General features: G+C 52.9%; 2 protein-coding genes across 2 annotated transcripts; both read left to right on the forward strand.

Moving 5' to 3' along the window:
- The first annotated feature begins 1,536 nt into the window (after window positions 1-1,536).
- On the forward strand, window positions 1,537-12,190 carry THEM5 (thioesterase superfamily member 5). The gene is made up of 8 exons (XM_081121923.1): window positions 1,537-1,600; window positions 3,718-3,791; window positions 7,320-7,598; window positions 8,219-8,420; window positions 9,720-9,858; window positions 10,943-11,053; window positions 11,346-11,470; window positions 11,813-12,190. Exons 3-8 carry the CDS (start codon window positions 7,476-7,478, stop codon window positions 11,845-11,847), a joined length of 735 nt encoding a protein of 244 aa, XP_080978049.1. The 5' UTR covers window positions 1,537-1,600; window positions 3,718-3,791; window positions 7,320-7,475; the 3' UTR covers window positions 11,848-12,190.
- A 3,334-nt stretch (window positions 12,191-15,524) lies between these two features.
- Window positions 15,525-16,568, forward strand: C2CD4D (C2 calcium dependent domain containing 4D; the record flags this gene model as incomplete). Its single annotated transcript, XM_081120293.1, has 1 exon — window positions 15,525-16,568. One exon carries the CDS (start codon window positions 15,525-15,527, stop codon window positions 16,566-16,568), a length of 1,044 nt encoding a protein of 347 aa, XP_080976419.1.
- Window positions 16,569-19,572: the final 3,004 nt, after the last annotated feature.

Raw genomic sequence — 19,572 nt, forward strand, 5'->3', positions numbered from 1 at the left:
TCAACAAAAACATATCCTCAGATGAGGATTTTAAAAAAAACAAACTTGAGGCAGCCTACAGCCAACTGATTCATTGGCCTCAACATATGAGAGTTATTTTCCTTTCTGAAGGGCCCACTGTGGGCACTGAGGATATAAAATGAATCTTGGGAAGGTCCCTCCCAGAGGGAACCAGGAAAAGACAGCTGATCTGGGAGCAGAGAGACTAGATCTGGGGCAGATAAGCAAGAGACTCCAGGAAGAGTGATGGGAGGGAAGGGCCCAGTAATGAATTTAGAACCGTGTGGCACAATCAGCAGCCTGCAGGACAAGATCCAGTCAGAGATGCTTGGTTTGGCTCATGCAATCTTTTTTATAAATCAGTCGCAACATTTAAAAGTTAGAAGGTTTCACATAAAAGTATGGATTTCTGCTGTCTTTTCTTGAAAAATTAGCCCTAGCTAGCAGGTAGATCAGTTGGTTAGAGCATCATTCCCATAAGCCAAGGTTGTAGGTTCAATCCCTGGTCAAGGGACATGCAACAACCAAGAAATGAATGCAAAAATAAGTGGAACAACAAACTGATCTCTTCCCCTCCCCTCAAATATTAATTTTTTTAAAAATTAGGAGAGATGGCATTGGGCCTGCTTTCCATCATGGCAGCTCCTGGGTGAAGCAGAGCCAGGGCCACCAGCTCTGCTCAGGCCCCAGGTTTGCCCTTCACTCTCTGTTGTGCAGAGCTGCCCCTGCCCAGCCTGACCCCTCACCCTTATCTCAGAAGATTTAAAAAAATGAGCTTCCCTGAGGGCAGAGACAGCCTGGGCAGAGACAAGGACTGAGAGGGAAATCAGCAGCCTGGGAGCACTCTGGCAATCACCCTAGGTGAGCCTACAGGGCCAAGTCTTCAGGAGGGACTGAGTTCATAGAGGGCTTAATAGCAATAGCATCTAGGAAGGGCCACTGTGGAAGTTCCTTCCAGATGGGGGTCATCCTGACAGAACCACCTCAAAGTGCCGGGAATCCCACCATCACAGCAGGGAGGCCAGCCCAGCTCAGGGGAGCTCCACCACATGTCCAGAACAAGCTGGGAAGACTAAATGCTACAGCATAGTCAGTCTTGTGAGGGAAGGAAACTTCAAGGAATGAACTTCAAGGACTTTAGATTGGGAGCTTGATAAAATGAAGCAATGGCCTGGGACCAAGAAGTGATTACTGCTGAATCTACCAAGGCCTTGGTTACTCCTGCTGCTTTGTTTCACGCCAAAGAAGTTTCTAGTTCAGCGGTGTGCTAGAGCCTGTTACTACTGGCTTGCAGAAACCGATTGTGTACATCTCTTCCCACCTTCACAGTCAGGGTTAGTGGCTTCAAATTGGTAGCTTGAAATCTGCCACTGTGGGAATATTTACACCACAGAAATTGGCAGATGCTACCAGTTAGAGCTCCCTCTCTTCCAAGAGCTGGTTGTTAATCATTTACCAGCACTTTGCTGCTGGTTCTCCTGTGCACCACCTGGCAGGTCAAGTCCAGAATGTGCTTCTGGAGACAGATAATATCTCGGCAAGAGAAGCCCGCAAGCTCAACATTGCCCCATGGATCCCAAACTGGAAATGGAAGAGGCAGGTAACAAGATTGGCTTCTCTCTTTTCTAATTGCTTCTCCAGAGAATCCAGGTTTGGGGAGACACTTTCTTTTCTCTGACCTGGTTTTCTTCGATCTCTCTAAGCTGAGTTCACAGAAAGAGAAGGGCTGGGGCCAAAGCTCATGTAATAAAACCCTCTCAACACACTATCTAAGCACCTCCCAGCTCTCTGGGTAGCTGACCTCCCAGCCCACATCTAGAAAGGGTTCAGTGTTGCAGGGAGAAGCCACAGGATGTGTGAAACAGTGGGAAGAATCAGAAAGGGGGAAAGGAGGAATTTCTCCGCAGTTCTAATGTTTCTCTTCCAAGATGGCCTTAGCCAGCCTCCTCCATTCCACTCCAGCCACCCAAATTCAGGGCCTCACCCAGTTTTGCTGTCACCATCCATGTTCTCCTCAGATATCTTTCTTTCTAATTACCTTTCTTTCTAATTACCTTCAGTATATCTGCTCTTAAATATCACAGACCTGGCCAGATCTTCATTTCTTTTCTTTTCTCTCTTTTGGACCCTCTTCAACTCCTTCAATTCCCCTGTATTCCTCCAGACCATGGCATCCAGCCAATCCTTGGTAATTATCAACTTAAGGAAAATAACAGTTATACAAGAAAAGAAATATAACTACAGTATGTGGTAAGGCCGAGAGCAAAATTTATGTAATCATAATGATGTAAATATTTGACCAAAAATTGTACAACTAAAGTGGGAGGGTATCTATAAGAAAAATTCCCCTTGTTTTTCCTTCACTCTCCACACAACCCTTCTGACACCAGATGTGTGGGCTATTCCTCCACACCAAGTAATTCTCTGTGACACCAGCTGGATGAGTGCCCTACAATTCAATTCTGACACTACCCAGATTTAGTGCAGATCCCACAGGTTAAGAGCTCAGTCCCACAACACCTCCCCTCATTTCAGATGCCAATTAAAAGTAGTAGGTCCCCAGGTTACCCACAACTTCTGTCTGACATGGCTACAAATCAGAGGTTCCCACTATCCCCCTCCTTGGATTCAATCATTTGCTACAACAGCTCACAGAACTCAGGGAAACACTTACTTATGTTTACTAGTTTATTATGTAATATTTATTATATAATAAAAGTTACCATTAATGATACAGATGAACATCCAGATGAAGAGGTACATTGGCCACCCTGTGGGAGGGTCCCAAGCACAGGAGCTTCTGTCTCCAAGGAGTTGGAGTATGCCAACCTGGAAACCTCATACTTTGGGGATTTTGTGGAGGCTTCATCACAGAGGCATGATCAATGATTAATTCAATTTCCAGCTCCTCTCCCCTTCCTGAAGGATGGGAGGTGGTACTGAAAATTCAAGTTTCTAATCATGGCTTGGTCTTTCTAGTAATCAGCCACAGCCAGGAGCCCACCCAGAGTTCCCTCATTAGAACAAAAGACAGTCTTATCACCTGGAAAATTCCTAGGGATTTAGGAGTTCTGTGCCAGGAACAAGGGGCAAAGACCAATATATTTTCTATTATTTCACAGAGTTGTTACTCCTCTAGTCGGGCACCAAGAGATGGAGATCCCACTGGGATGTACGATCTGCAAAGAAAGCCTGGTCATGTGAAGGTGATAACCCAGCTTCCACATGGACCTGAGGCAATGAAACAAGAATTTGCTTTCCTGGGTACAGCTATTGACTCTTCTTGGGAGAACAGCCCTTGCATCCCCACCCCCACCCCCCACCCCCCACCCCCGGCAACCTTTGTGGGATCAGCTCCCAGTCTTCAGGGGCCCCTGTGGAGCTTCTGCTCTCCCTGCTCCCTTTTTCTCAGTCTCCTCTTCAATCCATCTACTCTTCCTAAGATTCCCCTTTTCTCTCCTTTGCTCTTCCTTGATCTCCCAAATCAAGATTCACACACAGAGGCTGGCAGAGGGGATGAAGGAATACTCAGTCCCAGGGGAGGCCTGGGGCGAACCAGAGAGCACAGGGGGTCAGTTCTAGCCAATTGCCTCTGCAAAGGAATGAAGATGCACCCTTTCCAGATCTTTCCACGTATCTGGAGATCCTTGACCTTCTGCTTTGTATGACACTCTTTGTTTTTAGATGTTGACAACTAATTCACATATTTTTGGTCAGATCCAGGATCCAAATCTATCAAAAAACTGGTTCCTCCAGTCCTTGAGGAAGTTTCATTCAAAGCTTCACAAAAGGTGAGGAAAATATTTATATTTTTGTCTTCTAGGGGCAGCCAAATACAGAAGGGGGGGGGGGGAAACCTTTGTATTTCCATATTATATCAGTTTAACTTTTCAGAACCTACCAAGATATCATTACTATCATTATTATAATTCCACCTTTGCACAGTTCTGATCTTTAGAACATGCTTTATTCTAGTGAACTGGAAACTGGAACTTTTATTTGAAACTGGCAGTTTTAACTCAAAAGAAGAAACACCGTCAAAAAAGTCCACAGCCTTGCAGATGCTGGCTGAGCACTCCTCCCCCCTCCACCACTCAAAGTCACCTTTTTTCCAGGCGTAGCAGTGACAAAGCTTCCACTGCCCCACTCCCCACCTCACCCCCCGCACTGCCTGCTGCCACCATCCCCTCCCAAAGCACCAGAGTGCCCTTGCTAAGCTGCTCCCTGCCACATGGTTTTCTACCCTCCCCTCCAAGACCTCCCCCTCCTCACCTATCCCTGCGAGGGGCCAGTGGGTGGAGGCTTCCCTGAGCTACCCTTTGTCTGGGATAAAAGAAGGGGATGGCTAAGGGCTGTGTGTTGGTTTTCTGAGTCCCAGAATGATACAGAGCTTTCGGAGCACACGCCATAAACACCCACGAACACAGACACGCCACCAAAACCCTACAATCAAGAGACAGCCCGCCCTTTTCTTTCTGGGAGTTCTCTTGGGTTCTCCATCCAAACTTCAAGGCAGCCCTCCAAGTCTCCATGTACCCTATACTGTTTTTGTGCACTTTTTTCTTCTTTAACAAATACTTTTTTCTGGGAGAAACAAGATGGCGGCGTAGGTAACCGCTGTACCCGCCACCTCCTGCAACCACATCAAAATTACAACTAAAATACAGAACCACCATCACTCAGAGATTCCTGAAATCCAGCTGAACAGAAGCCCCACAACCAGGGACTGAAGAAGCACCAAGACCAGTAGGAGGGGCGGAGACTCGGGTGGATCGGGGCTGAATCACAGAGACGCGGCCGCGGGCGCACACCCGTGCCGCGGGTTAAACCCGGGAGGGAGTCTCGGGGTGGGGGTTTCCCGGAGGAGCGAGGGGTCCCAGCCCCACAGCAGGCCCCAGCCCAGGGCTCCAGGGCCAGGAAGACACATCCCGAGAACTCCAGGCTGTGAAACCAGCGGGGACTGTCCCTGAGGGTCGCGGAGGCTGCGGAAGCCCCAGCAGCGCCTCTAAAGGGCCCGCGCACGGACTCACTCAGACGCGCTCCCTCGGAGCCCAGAGCCGGGAGCAGCCTGAAAGGACCTGGGACACTCGGGGAGGAACTAACCTGCCTGAGATCCGGGCGACAGCTGGAGGGGCAGCTTCCTCCCAGGCAGAAGAGCTGGCAGAGGCCATGACTCCTTTGGCGAGTCCTCCCCGCACACAGCCGGCAGGCAGGCGCCATATTTGAATCGCCAGCACCTGGCTCACACCTTTGGCCCCGCCCCATGATTCCCGGAGGCCCCGCCCCTCCTCACCTGCAGCTCATCCAGGCCATTTCCTGTGGCTTTTATATGCAAGTGGCCTCTCAAACCTCATGCTTAGGACTTTCCTAAAATCTCTCAAACAAGCAGCAGCTGCCCCATGCGGCTTGATAAGTGGCCCCAGGCCTGGCACTAGCGGCAGCTGCACTGGCTCATAGCTTGGCCTCTCCTGGACACCGCCAAGCCCAGCTCAAGTAGCAGCCAACTACGGTTTGCTGTGTAGCTCATGCTGGATGGCCCTGGGCAAGGCACTGGCAGAGGCTGACTCTGCACCTCCCCGGAGGCCCCAGAGACAGTGCACTTGGTGATCAGACTCGACCACGCTGGATTGAAACCCTACCACATCCACGAGTGACACACTCAAGGGGTGCACTTGGTGAACACCAAAGCCCCACTGAAGTATAGGGGGCTCCATAGGGGTGTCTCCAGCACAGCAGCTCTCTGGCTGTAGTTGCAGCTGGTCCTCACAGCTGATTGGCCAGAGGGTCAATTCCTCCCAGTGATGCCAACAGCAACCAAGGCTCAACTACAACAGGACATGCACACAGTCCACACAGGGGAGCACCTAGAAGGCCCAGCTCAGGTGACTGGGGAGGCTGAGCCACTGGACCCTACAGGACACATACTACACAAAGCCACTCTACAAATTCCAGGAGACATAGCAACTCTACCTAATACATAGACACAAACACCTGGAAGCAGCTAAAATATGGAGGCAAAGGAACATGTCACAAAGGAAAGAAGAAATCTCTAGAAGGGGAACTAAATGAAATAGATCCAAGCAAGCTAACAGATACAGAGTTCAGAATTTTGTTTATAAGAATGTTTAAGCTGACTATGAGGGAAATAACTGAGAAAATCAGTAACATAATAAAGTACCATTTGAAATGAAGGCTACATGAACTGAAAGGAAGAATAACTTACAGGAAATCAACAGTACAGTAGAGGACACTGAGAATCAAATCAGCAATTTGGAACATGAGGAAACAAAAAACACGCAACCAGAAGAGCAAAAAGAAAAAAGAATCCAGAAATATGAAGATAGTATAAGGAGCCTCTGGCATAACTTCAAGAGGCTCAACAGAAGGGGAAGAAAGAGAGCAAGAAATTGAAAACCTATTTGAAAAAATAATTACAGAAAACTTCCCCTACCTGGGGAAAGAAATAGACTTACAAGTCCAGGAAGCACAGAGGGTTCCAAACAAGAGGAACCCAAAGAGGCCCACAGCAAGACACATCATAATTAAAATGCCAAAGGTTAAAGACAAAGAGAGAATCTTAAAAGCAGCAAGAGAAAAGCAGTTAGTTACCTACAAGGGAGCACCATATGACTGTCAGCTGATTTCTCAACAGAAACCTTGCAGGCCAGAAGGGAGTGGCAAGAAATATTCAAACTGATGAAAAACATGGAACTACAGCCAAGATTGCTCTACCCAGCAAAGCTATCATTTAGAATTGAAGGTAAGACAAACAGCTTCACAGATAAGAAAAAGCTAAAGGAGTTCATCACCACCAGACCAGCAATACAGGAAAAGTTGAAGAGTCTTCTTTAAGAAGAAGCTAATGAACAAAAGAATCTGGCGAACTAAACAGATAGATCCAGAGACATTGACGCATGCAAGAGACAATCATATTTCAAAGGAAAGAGGAAAGAGGGGTGGAGGGTGGGAAGAGATTAACCAAAGAAGTTATATGCATATATGCATAACCCATGGGGAGTGAAGGCCTGGGGAGGGAGTGGGAGTGAGGTGGAAGAGATCAATTGGGGGGGAAAATGAGACACCTGTAATACTCTCAACAATAAAGATAAATTTAAAAAAAATATATATATATATATATATATATATATATATATATATATATATACTTTTTTCTGAACTCAAGCCAGACCTGCTATGCATTCATGTTGAAGCAGCATCTGCCCCTCCCCAAGCACTGGGTAGGGCTTGGGGCCAGCTAAGGCCCCAAACACATATGGGTGTTGTCTCCAACCAGCCTGGTCTTGTCCAATCATCTGCAGTGGAAGCTTGCTGATGAAAGCGTTGTGACAGAAAGGAGACAGGCCTGAGAGCTGGCTGCACCGACACACCCAGGGTACAGCTGAAAAGTCCTCTCACCTTGCTGCTTCCTCAAGAGTCAGCCCGCAGCTCTTCTGCCCCGATCCAAGTGCTCAGCCATGATACGAAGAGGCTTCCAAGAGGCAGCAAGATTCAGCCGCCACAGAGCCCTTCTTGGTGGCCCCCACATTCTGCCCAGACTCAACCCCACCTCGGCATTTGGATCCTCCACAGACTCCCTGGTGAGTTCCCAGCTCAGCCAGATGGACAGCTTTTCTCCCGGGGGCCTAGGGAGAAAAGGAGCACCCCAAATCTCCTTTTCCCAGATTGTGGCCAGGGCAGGTGGGCAGTGTGTTGGGGAACTATTTGATTTGGCAAAGGTAAGGTGCTCTTGGGATACCAAGTAGCCTAGGTCCAAAACTAAGATGATCAGGACACATTCGTTCTGGTCTGAATTTTGTGTGACCACCAGTGTAATCGCTTTCCTTCTATGGGACTCAGGCCGCTGCAGCTGAGTTGGGGCATCCCAGATGGAAAACTCTGTGTGTGGTCTTGGCGAGCCCCAGGCTTACTGCCCACAGTTGCGATTGGTGCATGAGCATTTGATGCCACAGGGGACTCCTCGTCCCACAGGTTGTACTACACCTCTCTGAGCACCCAAAACATGTTTCAGAAGAGCCACAGCTATCCCCAAACCCACCGCAAGAAAGAAGGGCATGTCCCTCAGGTCAACACTAGTGGAAGGGATTAAGAATCCCAAGAATGGAATGCAGGAGCACACTGCCTAGAAGTCCTGCGATCCAAGCAGCCATTCCCACCCCGCCCCAAGGAAGCTGTCTTGTCTCCGATTTTTCTTACCCAGGTCTCAAGATTCTGCCCAGAGAAGACAGATTTAAAGGATTATGCCCTTCCCAATGCCAGCTGGTGTCCGGACATGCTGAGCCTGTACCAGGAATTTCTGGAGAAGACCAAGGCCGATGGCTGGATCAAACTGCCTTCCTTCAAGTCCAACAGAGAGCACATCCAGGGGCTCAAGCTCCCATTCGGATTAGCAGCTACCTCGGGTAAGGCAGCCTGGTCTCAGCCGTCACATCAGCACAGCTGTCCCAGCCCACCCAAGTCGGTTCAGCCGGCCCCTTTCCCTGTGTTCAAAGAGCTGGGGAAGGACACTCACAAGCTCCCACCCCAGTTCTCTGCCAGAAGCTTTCTATTGTCTAACTCCACCCCTCTTGCTGCCCCCCCGGGCAGGGGCGTGACACTATCCTCTAGTCCCATCTGAAAAGAGAGCGCACCCTAGCGGCTGCACCGGAGAACTGCCAGCTCGGCCCTCTGCCGAGGCTCATCCCAAACCCTCCCCCACCAACCAGAAGGCTTCTGGGGCCCCTCCCCCCCTGCAGGCCTGGCCCAGCGTCCATGCTCTGCTAGGCCCAGGCTGGCTCTCCTGAAACACCCAATGGTCAGCCTGATACAGCTTTTTACCTCCATCTTTCTCGTGTGTGTGTGTGTGTGTGTGTGTGTGTCTGTGTGTCTGTGTGTCTGTGTGTGTCTGTGTCTGTGTTTTCTTGTCTTGCCCATTCACATATATGATTTTCCTGACCAGCAATGAATGGGTGGGACAGTACACAGACTACCCTTGGGTTTATGGCACAAACAAAGCAGGGACACTAAAATAATTTTAAAAGAATTTGGTATCCATTCAAAAAGGATATAGCTGTAGTTGTCTTGGGCGGTGGGGGGAAGGGGGATCAGAATGTTGGTGGGCTTTTCTACACTTATTTTGCTGTTCAGTATTGTTATTTTGAATTACTATATGTGAATTACATGAGTTGCATTTTTAAAAAGTATATCTTTATTGATTTCAGAGAGAGGGAGAGAGAGAAACATCAATGATGAGAGAGTCGTCATTGATCGGCTTCCTCCCACATGCCCCCAACTGGGGACCGAGCCCACAATCCGGGCATGTGCCCTGACCGGGAATCGAACCTCGATCTCCTGGATCATAGGTCGATGCTCAACTGCTGAGCCATTCCCAGCTGGGCATGAGTTGCATTTTTAAATGTTTAATGTTTAAAGTCTCTTAAAGTCTTGACCTGACACTGATCCTATCCCTACCCTCAGCCAGGGAACTTCCTGAGCGCTCCTCCCTCCAGACTCAGGGCTCCCTGGGGACAGGGCTGTGCCCCTGGTCTCTGATTGAAGGCCCCCTGAGGGTGGGGCCTGGGTGTCTTCTGGTTCTCTCCTTGACCTTGTGCCTAACTCAGAGCTCAGCCCATGGTGCTGAATAACCACCACTGCATCCTGGGCAGGCCCCATGTCCTCATTCATTCCCTTCTCCAACTGAGACACTGCTCATCTCTCCCCAGACAAAAGTGACTGGCGCATCTTCACCAGGTGCATCCAAGAGGAAGGACAAGGATATGAGTATGTCATCTTTTTTCACCCATCCAAGAAGAAGTCTGTCTGTCTTTTCCAACCAGGCCCCTACTTGGAGGGGGCCCCAGGGTAAGACTATAGGCAGGGCCAAGTTGGACATCTTTGGCTGTTTCCCAGCCTTGGCTCAGAAGGTGGATTGGGGACTGTACCTCTCCCTAAAGAGTTGTGTGGGTAATGCACCGGACTGGAAGGACATCCAGGTCATCTGGTCCAGTTCTGTTGTGAAGGAGGGGTTTTACAGGTCACTTTGAAAGGGATGTGGTGAACTTGGAAGAAGACAAGATCTGGAATTAGGAGCCCGACTCCCAGACCTGCTCTGCCACTGCTGGCCATGGGACCCCAAGCAAGCAATTTAACCTCTGGCTTTCAGTCTCCTTACCTAAAACCTGGGGCAATAATATCTACCTGCCAGAGTGGCTGAGAGGTATAATATTATGGGCCTCTGTGTATGTGCTCATGAACCATAGAGCACAATATAGCTATCACACATCATCTATCCACACTTCATGTTTTACCCACAGACAAACTGAGGCACACAGAGGTAAGGTAACTTGCCCAAGGTAGCACAGGCAGTCAAGGTCAGACGCAGGACTCTAGTCCAGGAACTGGGGCTCCAAGTCCATTGCTCTCTCTGCTATACTCTGCTACCTCCAAACCTGGAAAAGAGCCAAGAAAGAACTCGCTCTGGACACAAATACATCCACAAGGGAAACCAGGCTGGCCCTGAGCCTCTTGCCTAAGGCCGCTGAACCACTGAGTCCATAGTTGCCTGCCTACTCCTCCATCCCTGCTCCTGCTTTGGACAGTCTCTGAAGGCTGTTGGTGGTGCTGGAGTCCCTGCAAAGGAAAGAAAGGGGGGGAGATAAGGAGCAGCGTTAGGGTCCCCAGGCCTGAGAAGGACTCGACTGTAGCTAAAAGGAATTCAGAGAGTTTAGATGCCAGCATCTCCATAGGTGGTGGCTTCAGACTGCAGCCCTTGGTCACCTTGGCCATCCCAAAGGCATCTTCCATGGAGACACTGGTTAACACACTGGTGCATGCACCTTTCCTGGGAAAGGTAGAGGCGGTGGTTCCACCTCAGGGTGAGGGGAAGGCCTAGGGAGCCAGTCTGCCCAGCCCACAGCCCCAGCCTTGCTTCCTGCCCCCACCCCAGGTTTGCCCACGGAGGGTCCCTGGCAGCCATGATGGACGAGACCTTCTCTAAAACTGCCTACCTGGCTGGAGAGGGGCTGTTCACACTAAGCCTCAGCATCAGGTTCAAAAAGTAAGTAGTGATCCTTATGGTGTTGGCTAAAGTCATGGCCCTTTTTGTCACGGAGGGGGTGGCCATCCTCAGCAGTTGGGGTGCAGGAGCCCTGCCTGTCACTTTATTTCCTCAATCCACTGCCAGAAAACCACCTCTGCCATCCACTCTGGGAGCTGGCAGGCAGGATCAGAGCCCAGAGCCACTTAGGTCCTCAAGGCAGGGTGGGATGAAGAGGACTGGGGAATGGAGGGGTGAAGGGGTGAGGGCCTGGGGTTTGCACAAGGGATGGGCTAAACCACCTCCTCTCCAGCTTGATCCCTGTGGGATCTCTGGCTGTACTAAACGTTGACGTGGACAAGATTGAGGACCAGAAGCTTTACATGTCCTGCATCGCCCAGAGCAGAGACCAGAAGACAGTCTACGCCAAGTCCTCAGGTAAAGGGACCCTTCAACCCCAGACCCTGCCCTGTCACCACCTTCAACCCCAGACCCTGCCCTGTCACCACCAGCCCCAAATGGCAGAATGAATGGCAGAAAGAATGCTAAGGATCCAGTCCCAAGCCAAGGTCCAGCTCTTTCAGCCTGGGATTGGGCACCTGCTGTAGACATGGGTGAAGTGAGGGAAACACCAACCAGGGTGGTTTTTTTTTCTATGTGTGAGTTGCCCAACCTGTACCACAGGACAGGATCCAGGTCCTGGGTAACTGAATGCAAATGCTCAGAGCTCCTGCCATCCCTGCCCTCATTTCTGCCACCCGGCTTGCCCTTCTCTTGCAGGTGTTTTCCTTCAACTGCAGCTGGAACAGGAGTAAGAGTCATGCTGCGTTCTGACTGTCCTATCTGCCTGGGACCCCCTGCAGGGCAGGGAGGGCTGGGAGGGAAGCAACTGATGAGGTGAAGGAGAAGGCACTTCCTTCTGAGTAAATAAAGTCTCACAGACCCATTCTCAGCCCAAGACCCTTCTGTCATTGGAAATCAAGATCCTTCCAGAACCAGGAGGTCATGGTTCCATTCCCGGTCAGGGCACATGCCCAGTTGCAGGCTTGATCCCCAGTAGGGGGCATGCAGGAGGCAGCTGATTGATGATGTTTCCCTCTCATCGGTGTTTCTATCTCTCTATCCCTCTCCCTTCCTCTCTCTCTCTAAAAATCAATCAATAAAGAAATAAACAAATAAATAAATAGAAATCCTTCCAGGGCTTCCCACATATCCACCATCCCTGTCAACACCAACAGCCCCTGCCAAGCACCAGGTCCCTGCCAAGCACCAGACCTTACGTGAGGCACTGAGCACACAGCAATGAAAAGACAGGACCCCTGGCCTTTCGATGCACAACTGAGGGTCAGGAGCTGAATGCGCAAAGCGCCCCACCAGCTCCACCCGCCACCCTGGCTCCTATCATGGGTGCAGTGCAGACACAAGGGAGAGGGGCCAATTTTACTCTATGAAAGCAGAAAGCTGTTCTCCAGGCAGGCAGGGGACAATGATACTATAGGCAGAGGAAATAGTAAGAGCAAAGGCACAAAAGTGTGAAAGAACACAGTGACCTTGGAGAATAGCAAGGGGTTGAGGGAGACAGGAGTTTAGGGAAAGAGAAGGGGGCAGGGACAAAGGCAGACCACTAAAGTATAAACTCCATCTGGCCAGGAGATTTACCCGTTTTCTCACTGCTATGTCCCCAGAGTCCAGCACAGTGCCTGGCACAGAGGTAGTAAAGAACTATGGATGAATGAATGAATGAATGAATGAATGAATGAATGAATGAAGCCACAGAATCAGACTCCCCTGAATCCTACCCTACCTCTGGACTTCCTATTATAGAAGCCAAAAGTGTCCTTATTGTCAGGTCAGATAGAGTTGGGTTTTCTGTTTTCTTGTACTTCAGCAGAAGTCAGCCTAACTGATGCCCATGTGATCTCATGTAATCCTCATGCCAGCTCTGAGAGTAAGGTATATTCTCTCCATTTTCAAAATGGGTAAGGTGAACCCCAGAGAGATGAAGTTACCTACCGGAGGTCACACAGCACAGATAGCATGTCACATAGCCCAGATCCCCAGCCTGTATGACTGATACCAAAATCCTGAGTTCTTGGCTGCAGCACTGAGTGCAGACCACCTTCCCCGGACACCAGGGCTGAGCTGAGTCAGGAGCCGCAGGAATGGAGGGCCTGGGGGTTCACCATGAATCTCCACAAAAGAAATGCTTGCTTCCTCTAAACCCTCAAGTATCAGATGCCAAACTAATCATCTTGTTTATTTCCTGCATTTCACAATCTTTTTTTGCGCTGTTGTTTGCACGTTTATTGTCTGTCTCTCCCCTTAGACTCCTCCCCTTTCTATCTGTCCCCAGCATCTAGCACAGTGAATGAAGAAACAAACTGATTCAGGTACAGTTCTGCTTAATATCATTAATTCATTCAACAAATCCTGACTGAATACCTTATTCTAAGCGTGTCCTTGTGATGCTTACATTCTAATAAGATATTAAATAATCACATACATAAATCACAGAAAAAAATATGATCAGTACCATAAAGGAAAATATGGGGTGATATGAAACTATACAACAGAGCCCCTGATTTAGACAGCAGGGTGTCAGAGAGGGTCCCCAGATCTGAAAGATGAAGGGGTAATAGTGGTCCTAGGAGAGGGGAGAGCCTATGCAAAGGTCCTAAGGAGGAAATGAGCTCCATGCCTTTGAGAGACTAATGGATGAAGGGTATGCCTGGTGTGCAGTTGATGGTTTCGTTTTTTGACAGCAGTGGCCTGTGCTTCCTAGGATCTGCCTGTGGGGATAGGAGGGAAGAAGGGGACATCCTCCATGTTTACAGTTTGACAGCCTTTGCCAAGGATTGGGGGCCACAGACAAGCCTGACCCGGACTACTGATGGAACCAGCTCCGTCCTCAATGTCTATGTCCAGAAATCTTGAGCCTGGTTACTTTTTCTTGGGCCAGTATAATTCAGAAAACTAGTCACTACAAGTCACTCTGCCTGGGAGCTGTTGGGATGGCTCCAGAACGAGACAATATGGGCCAAGGCAAGATTCCAGCAAGGAGAGTTTTACAGATGTGATTTGCGTGGCCATGGCTACGGGCTTCACCAGAGCAGCACAGGGGGATGGAGGCCACTGCACGCTGACGGTCACCCCCCTCTTCCCTGAAGCCCTCCTGGGCAACTTCCAAGGAGCCCAGGCCCCGCAGAGGAGGCGAGGGCACAGGGCTGGCTTGCTGCTAGAACCCGGCTGGAGGAAGGAGTTAAGAAGGGCAGGCTGATGGCCACAGACAGAGCGGTGTTTATCCAGGAACAGAGGTCGTACGTAGGCAGCGGAGGCCCCTGCCAGCTCCTCCCAGAAGGACTGGGCTGGGGGAGCAAGCCGGAGAGGAAGCTGCTCCCCCGGGGCTCTGAACGCCTCCGGGCCAGAGGCCAGGACCCGGCAGCGGCCCAGAGGTGAGGCCCGCACGCCGGGCACCCGACGGAGCCCGCGGTGGGCTCGGGCTCCCGGGCGGACGGTCGGGAGGGCGCGCGCGCGGCGGGGGGCGGCGCGCGGCCGCGGGGAGCGCGGGGCGGCGGGGCCTCCCGGGGCCCGCTGGGGGTGGCGGAGAATCAATGCGCCTTTGTGCTCAGCGGTTTCCCGGCGAGAAAGGAGTGCAGGGTGCGGGGGCGGTCCGGCGGTTGCGGTGGGGCTGGGAGACGGGAAGCGGGACCTTGGAGGCTTCGGGCGCGTGGGATTCCGTGCCCCGGGGGCGGTGGGGGTGCGTCTCCTGGGACAGGGCAGCCGCGGGGTGCGCAGCCGGGGAGCAGCCGAGTGGTTCCCGGGAGCCCCTCGGGAAGGCGGGGGAAGAGCGAGAGGAGGCCGGCGGGGCTGCGGCCCAGGGATGGCCCAGCCTGGACGTGGGATGGCAGCCCGTGGGGTCCCGGGCGTCTCCAGATTAGACCTGCGAGGAGACCCCGAGTCTTGGGAGTGGGCGGGGGAGAGGAGTGGGGCAGCTGGCCAAGGGGCGTGTCTCTTCAGGGGGAGAGTGTATATGAAAGGGGTTCAGGACCTGCGTCCCCGTTTATGACGACAGACCTTTTGATCAGCGGGGGTTACTCTGGCCTCCTAACAGGAGTCTGGGACTCGAGTGGGTGCGCGGGGCCTTCTAACTCTGAAGTGGGTGCCGTCGCAGTACCAGTGGGAGGGTCCGTGTGCTCGGACGTCCCGAGGCCTGCATCTGAAAGTGTGTCTGGCCCAGGGCTCCCTCCTTTTCTTCCCCGGGACCCCAGACTTGGCCGCCCTTGGTTTTTCCTGCTCGAATGGGGGCCGGTGCGCGCCGTGCGCCCCGGGAGAGGTCTCGGCGGCGGCGGGCGGCCCGGCGCACTTCCGCAGCATCACCCACCTCGCACCTTTTCTCTCCGCGCCCAGCCCAGCTCCCCGGGCCTCCACCGAGACGCCGCGTTTGGAAACTTGTGGCCTCAGAATTCGCACTTTCCTCCCCCCCGCCCACCGCATGTGGCTCTTGGAGAAAGCTGGCTACAGGGTGGGGACCGCGGAGCCCGGGGCCCGGTGGGCGCCCCGCAGCCTGTTCCCTAAGCGCCGCGCCCCGGGCCCGCCCGCGCGCGCCTGCCCCAACGTCCTCACCCCGGACCGCATCCCGCAATTCTTCATCCCGCCTCGGCTCCCGGACCCCGGCGGCGCCGAGCCCCAGGGCGCGCGCGAGGCGGGCGGGCGCGGCCTCCCCGCGGCCTGCTCGCTGCCGCACCTGGCGGGCCGCGAAGGCTGGGCCTTCCTGCCCGAGAGCCCGCACACCCGCCGGCGCGAGTCCCTGTTCCACCGGCGGCCGCCCGCCCGCGCCGAGCGGCTCCCCGCGGCGCCCGCCCGGCTGCACCTCTCCGCCCCGGACCTGCGCCTCTGCTGGGCCCCCGACAGCGACACGGCCTCGTCGCCCGACTCGTCGCCCTTAGGCTCCCCGGCCCGGCCGCCCAGGCCGCACTCGCTGTCGCCGGAGGAGGCGAGCTCGGCGGACACCAGCCCGTACGCGCCGCGCCGCGCGGAGCCGCCGCCGCCGCCGCTCTTCCACCTGGACGTGCTGCGCTGCCAGCTGCGGCCCGCCAAGGACAGCGTGCTGCGCCTCGGGCCGCGCGGCGGGCAGCTGCGCCTCTCCGCCGAGTACCAGCCCGGGCCCGGGCGCCTGCGGCTGCGCCTGGTCAGCGCCGAGGGCCTGCCCCGCTCGCGAGCCGGCCCCGGCAGCGGCGGCGGCGGCTGCTTCGTGGTGCTGGGGCTGCGGCCGCGCTTACGGCCGCGGGGCCAGCGCAGCCGCGTGGTCAGATGCAGCGCCAACCCCATCTTCAACGAGGACTTCTTCTTCGACGGGCTCGGCCCGCCAGACCTGGCCGCCCGCAGCCTGAGGGCCAAGGTGCTGGACAGGGGCGCAGGGCTGCGCCGGGACGTGCTGCTGGGGGAGTGCGAGGCGCCCCTGATTGCCCTGCTGCCCCCCCTGGGCGGCGGGCTAGGCCCGGGGTCCTTCCTGGCGCCTGCCCATCTCAGCCTGTAGACTGAGACCGTCTCTTCCTCAGGAGCTCGCCACTGGGTCTGCGGGCTCCACTGCTTCCATCTGCCCGGCTTGTATTTATTTTTGTTAATAAAAGGTCTGTTTGTGTCTAGTGGGACATCGCCACTTTGTGGCACCCGACACACTCTCAGGTCTGTAGCCACCCTCCTTCCTCTGCCCTAGCCCTACAGGTATGGAAGAAGCTCGTTCAGATTGTGTCCGTTGGAGCAGACCTGCAGCAGTGGCTCTCAAACTAGAAAGAGCATCAGAAACCCTGGGGCAGCTTGTTACACATGCAGCGTCCTGGGCTCCAACCCCAAGAACCGCTGACATTATTTTCAGCAGGTCTGAGCTAAGAAGGACCTAGGATGCCCTCCAGTCACTGAGTCACTCCAGAAAAAGTCCTGTGACTGAAACCAACATAAGTCACCTTCCCCTGGGGGCTCCTGGGGGCTCCACAGGGGAAATCAACCTTCCCTCACCCATCTACCTCCCTACCCCAGCCACATGTGTCCTGAAGAGAGACCCAGTGTCTGTGTCTTGGGAGTGCCTTTAGGTGTCCTCTCTCTTGCCTGTCCCTTCCACACCTGTGCTACCTGGGGGGGAGGGGGGCAAAGCCAGAGCCAGAGCAGCACTTGGGTACCGGTGTGAGCGCTGGGGGATGCCCAGAAAAGGGCACCCCGGTGAGTAGGGGAGGGTGTGGAAGATGGATGAGTGAATATAGGTCAGATTGTGTTTACCTCCTACCTGAATGTCTCTGACGTCAGCAGTGACCTTCTTCTCTGTCTCTCCACCGTCCCTGGAGCTGTTTCCTCTTGGCTCAGGCCAGGCTTGGAGGAGGGTAAGGAGGGAAGGAGGGAGACACTGGACCAACTCAGCTTCTTTTGCCCTTCCCGTGGGCCCTTTCTCATTTCCACAGCGCCCTGAACGAGGGCGGAGCCTGCTGGATCCTGATAAACCTCAGCATGTGTAATGATAGCAACAGCACACACACCTCTCCATTCAGATCACTAGCCAGTTCCTTCTCCCTCCCCGGAGGTACACACACACACACACACACACACACACAAATACACAGGGCCCTAGGCCTCCTAGGCCAGGGACATGGTTTGCTCCAGGTGTCCACCAGGTGGTAGCATTGACCAACAAGATTATCACCAGTCAAAGAACTACTGTTCCAACAACTTGTAAAGTCATTAAAGTCATTTATTCCTCCAGACAACTCCCTTGAGGGCTAAATACTATTGTGCTCAATGTGACCTTGGCCTTGACGTTAGTGAGGAGCAGAATTAGGATGGAACCCAGAGATTCTGGCTCTAAGTCGCTTCACTAGAATATACCTACCAGGTCATTTTCCCACCAGGTCACTCTGAAAGGGGTCTCCTCCTTCCAACCTTCCAACGTTTCAGTCTGTGAAGACCACCCCTTAGCCTAACTCTATCCCTAGTAATGTCCTCTATTTCAGCCCCAAATATTCCTGTAACAACCATTTGAAAATAACTGGAAAGAAATGTCGAAGTCATTTAACATTCATCCATGCATTTCTCCAACAAATACTTAGGGAGGGCCCATGAGGTAACAGGCATAAGGTTCAGCAGCGGTCAAGTCAGGCATGGGGATCAGACATGATACAAAATAAGTTAAATGTAAAAAATGTTACTGGATGGCATGTTATAGAGAAAAATAAAGCGGGAAAGGGTATCAGATGAAGAGAAAAAGGGAAGATTATAGGAATGGAGGGGGGGAGTTCCTGTATTTTACCTGATACCCCAGTTAATTGTCACACCCACTCAGTGAGGTAGGTGTATCCCCATTTTACCAGGGCGATGGATCAGAGAGGTGACTAAACTTGCCTGGGGATCGGCATGGCTGCAGGGAAGATTTTGGACTGTAGCTCCACCCAGACCCCCCTCCCACTACCCCCACCACTCAGAGGAGGCTGTGAGGTAGAATTCAAGTCCACCCCATTAGGGAGCAATTCGCCCAGTACCCAGTATTCATAGCTGTGAACTGTTCCCCTAGGATGGGAGCCACAACATTCCTGGAGAAACATGCCCTGGGGCGGATAAGGTGCTAAGAACGCCTCCTGTGTATAGGCTGAGCTGGCCTCCAAGCACAAACGCTTTCACAAGTACAAGCCAGACCCCTTTTGTAACTGAGGACTATTAAGTGGCAGGACACATTCTTATCCAAGTCTTGTGTCCAAGCCCAAATGACCACAAATGTTCACTGATAGATGAGTGGTATAGGCAGGGTCACCATGGAAAGTTCAGGGCCAGAAGCTGGGGTCAAACTCCAGCTGTCCCCTCCACCCACAGTGGCCTTTGTGACAGGAAGGGGAAGGGGGGAGGTTGTGAGACCTATAGATGTGTACAGAGACTGGGTTGTCCTTTTTTTAATGGATCAGGGGGAAGGGTACCATCCTGTCCTTGAGTCACTGCAGTTGGTTGAGGTGTCCCCAGGCATGAACCTCCTAGAGAGAACCCCAAGAATGCTGGTTCCTAATCACTGGATCGGCTTCCCAGAGGGGGTGGGCCTCAAAGGATGGCTGTCCAGGACCTACATGCTTTTCACCTTCACAGCCTCGGCCCTCCCTGGAAGGGCAGGCTTGCACTGAGCTTTAAGTGGTTTCTGTGGTTCAGGGGGTGGGGAGGAAGGGAAAGAGAAGTTGGTGACTGCTCCCCAGTTCCAAGCCCCCACCACCACGCTCCACCCCCTCCAGGCTGCTTGCCCCCTGTGTTGAGATGCCTCAGCCTGATAAAGCAACATGGGCACTTGGGCACGTGGAGGGTGAAATGATTCCCTTGATCTTATCACCCCTCCTCCTTGCCTGAGAATGTATGCGAGGAGGAAGCACCCACTGTCCTGCTTTGAAAGGACTGATTCGTCTAGAAAAGGGGCTGTGATTGGAGCAGGAGGGAAGAAGGTTAGGCATGAGGGGGGACTTCCCAAAAGGATAACCAAGGTACCTTCTTGCCCTGGGGAGAAAGAACCGCACTCATCCATG

This window comes from Miniopterus schreibersii (genome assembly GCF_964146895.1).
Source record: "Miniopterus schreibersii genome assembly, chromosome: 19".
NCBI lineage: Eukaryota > Metazoa > Chordata > Mammalia > Chiroptera > Miniopteridae > Miniopterus > Miniopterus schreibersii.

What these genes read in the sequence shown, in the direction of transcription:
- THEM5 (XM_081121923.1), top strand. Translation starts at nt 7,476, where the DNA reads ATGATACGAAGAGGCTTCCAAGAGGCAGCAAGATTCAGCCGCCACAGA. An exon ending in GATCCTCCACAGACTCCCTG is followed by an intron (nt 7,599 to 8,218) that starts GTGAGTTCCCAG and finishes TTTCTTACCCAG; the next exon opens with GTCTCAAGATTCTGCCCAGA. An exon ending in TACTTGGAGGGGGCCCCAGG is followed by an intron (nt 9,859 to 10,942) that starts GTAAGACTATAG and finishes CCCCCACCCCAG; the next exon opens with GTTTGCCCACGGAGGGTCCC.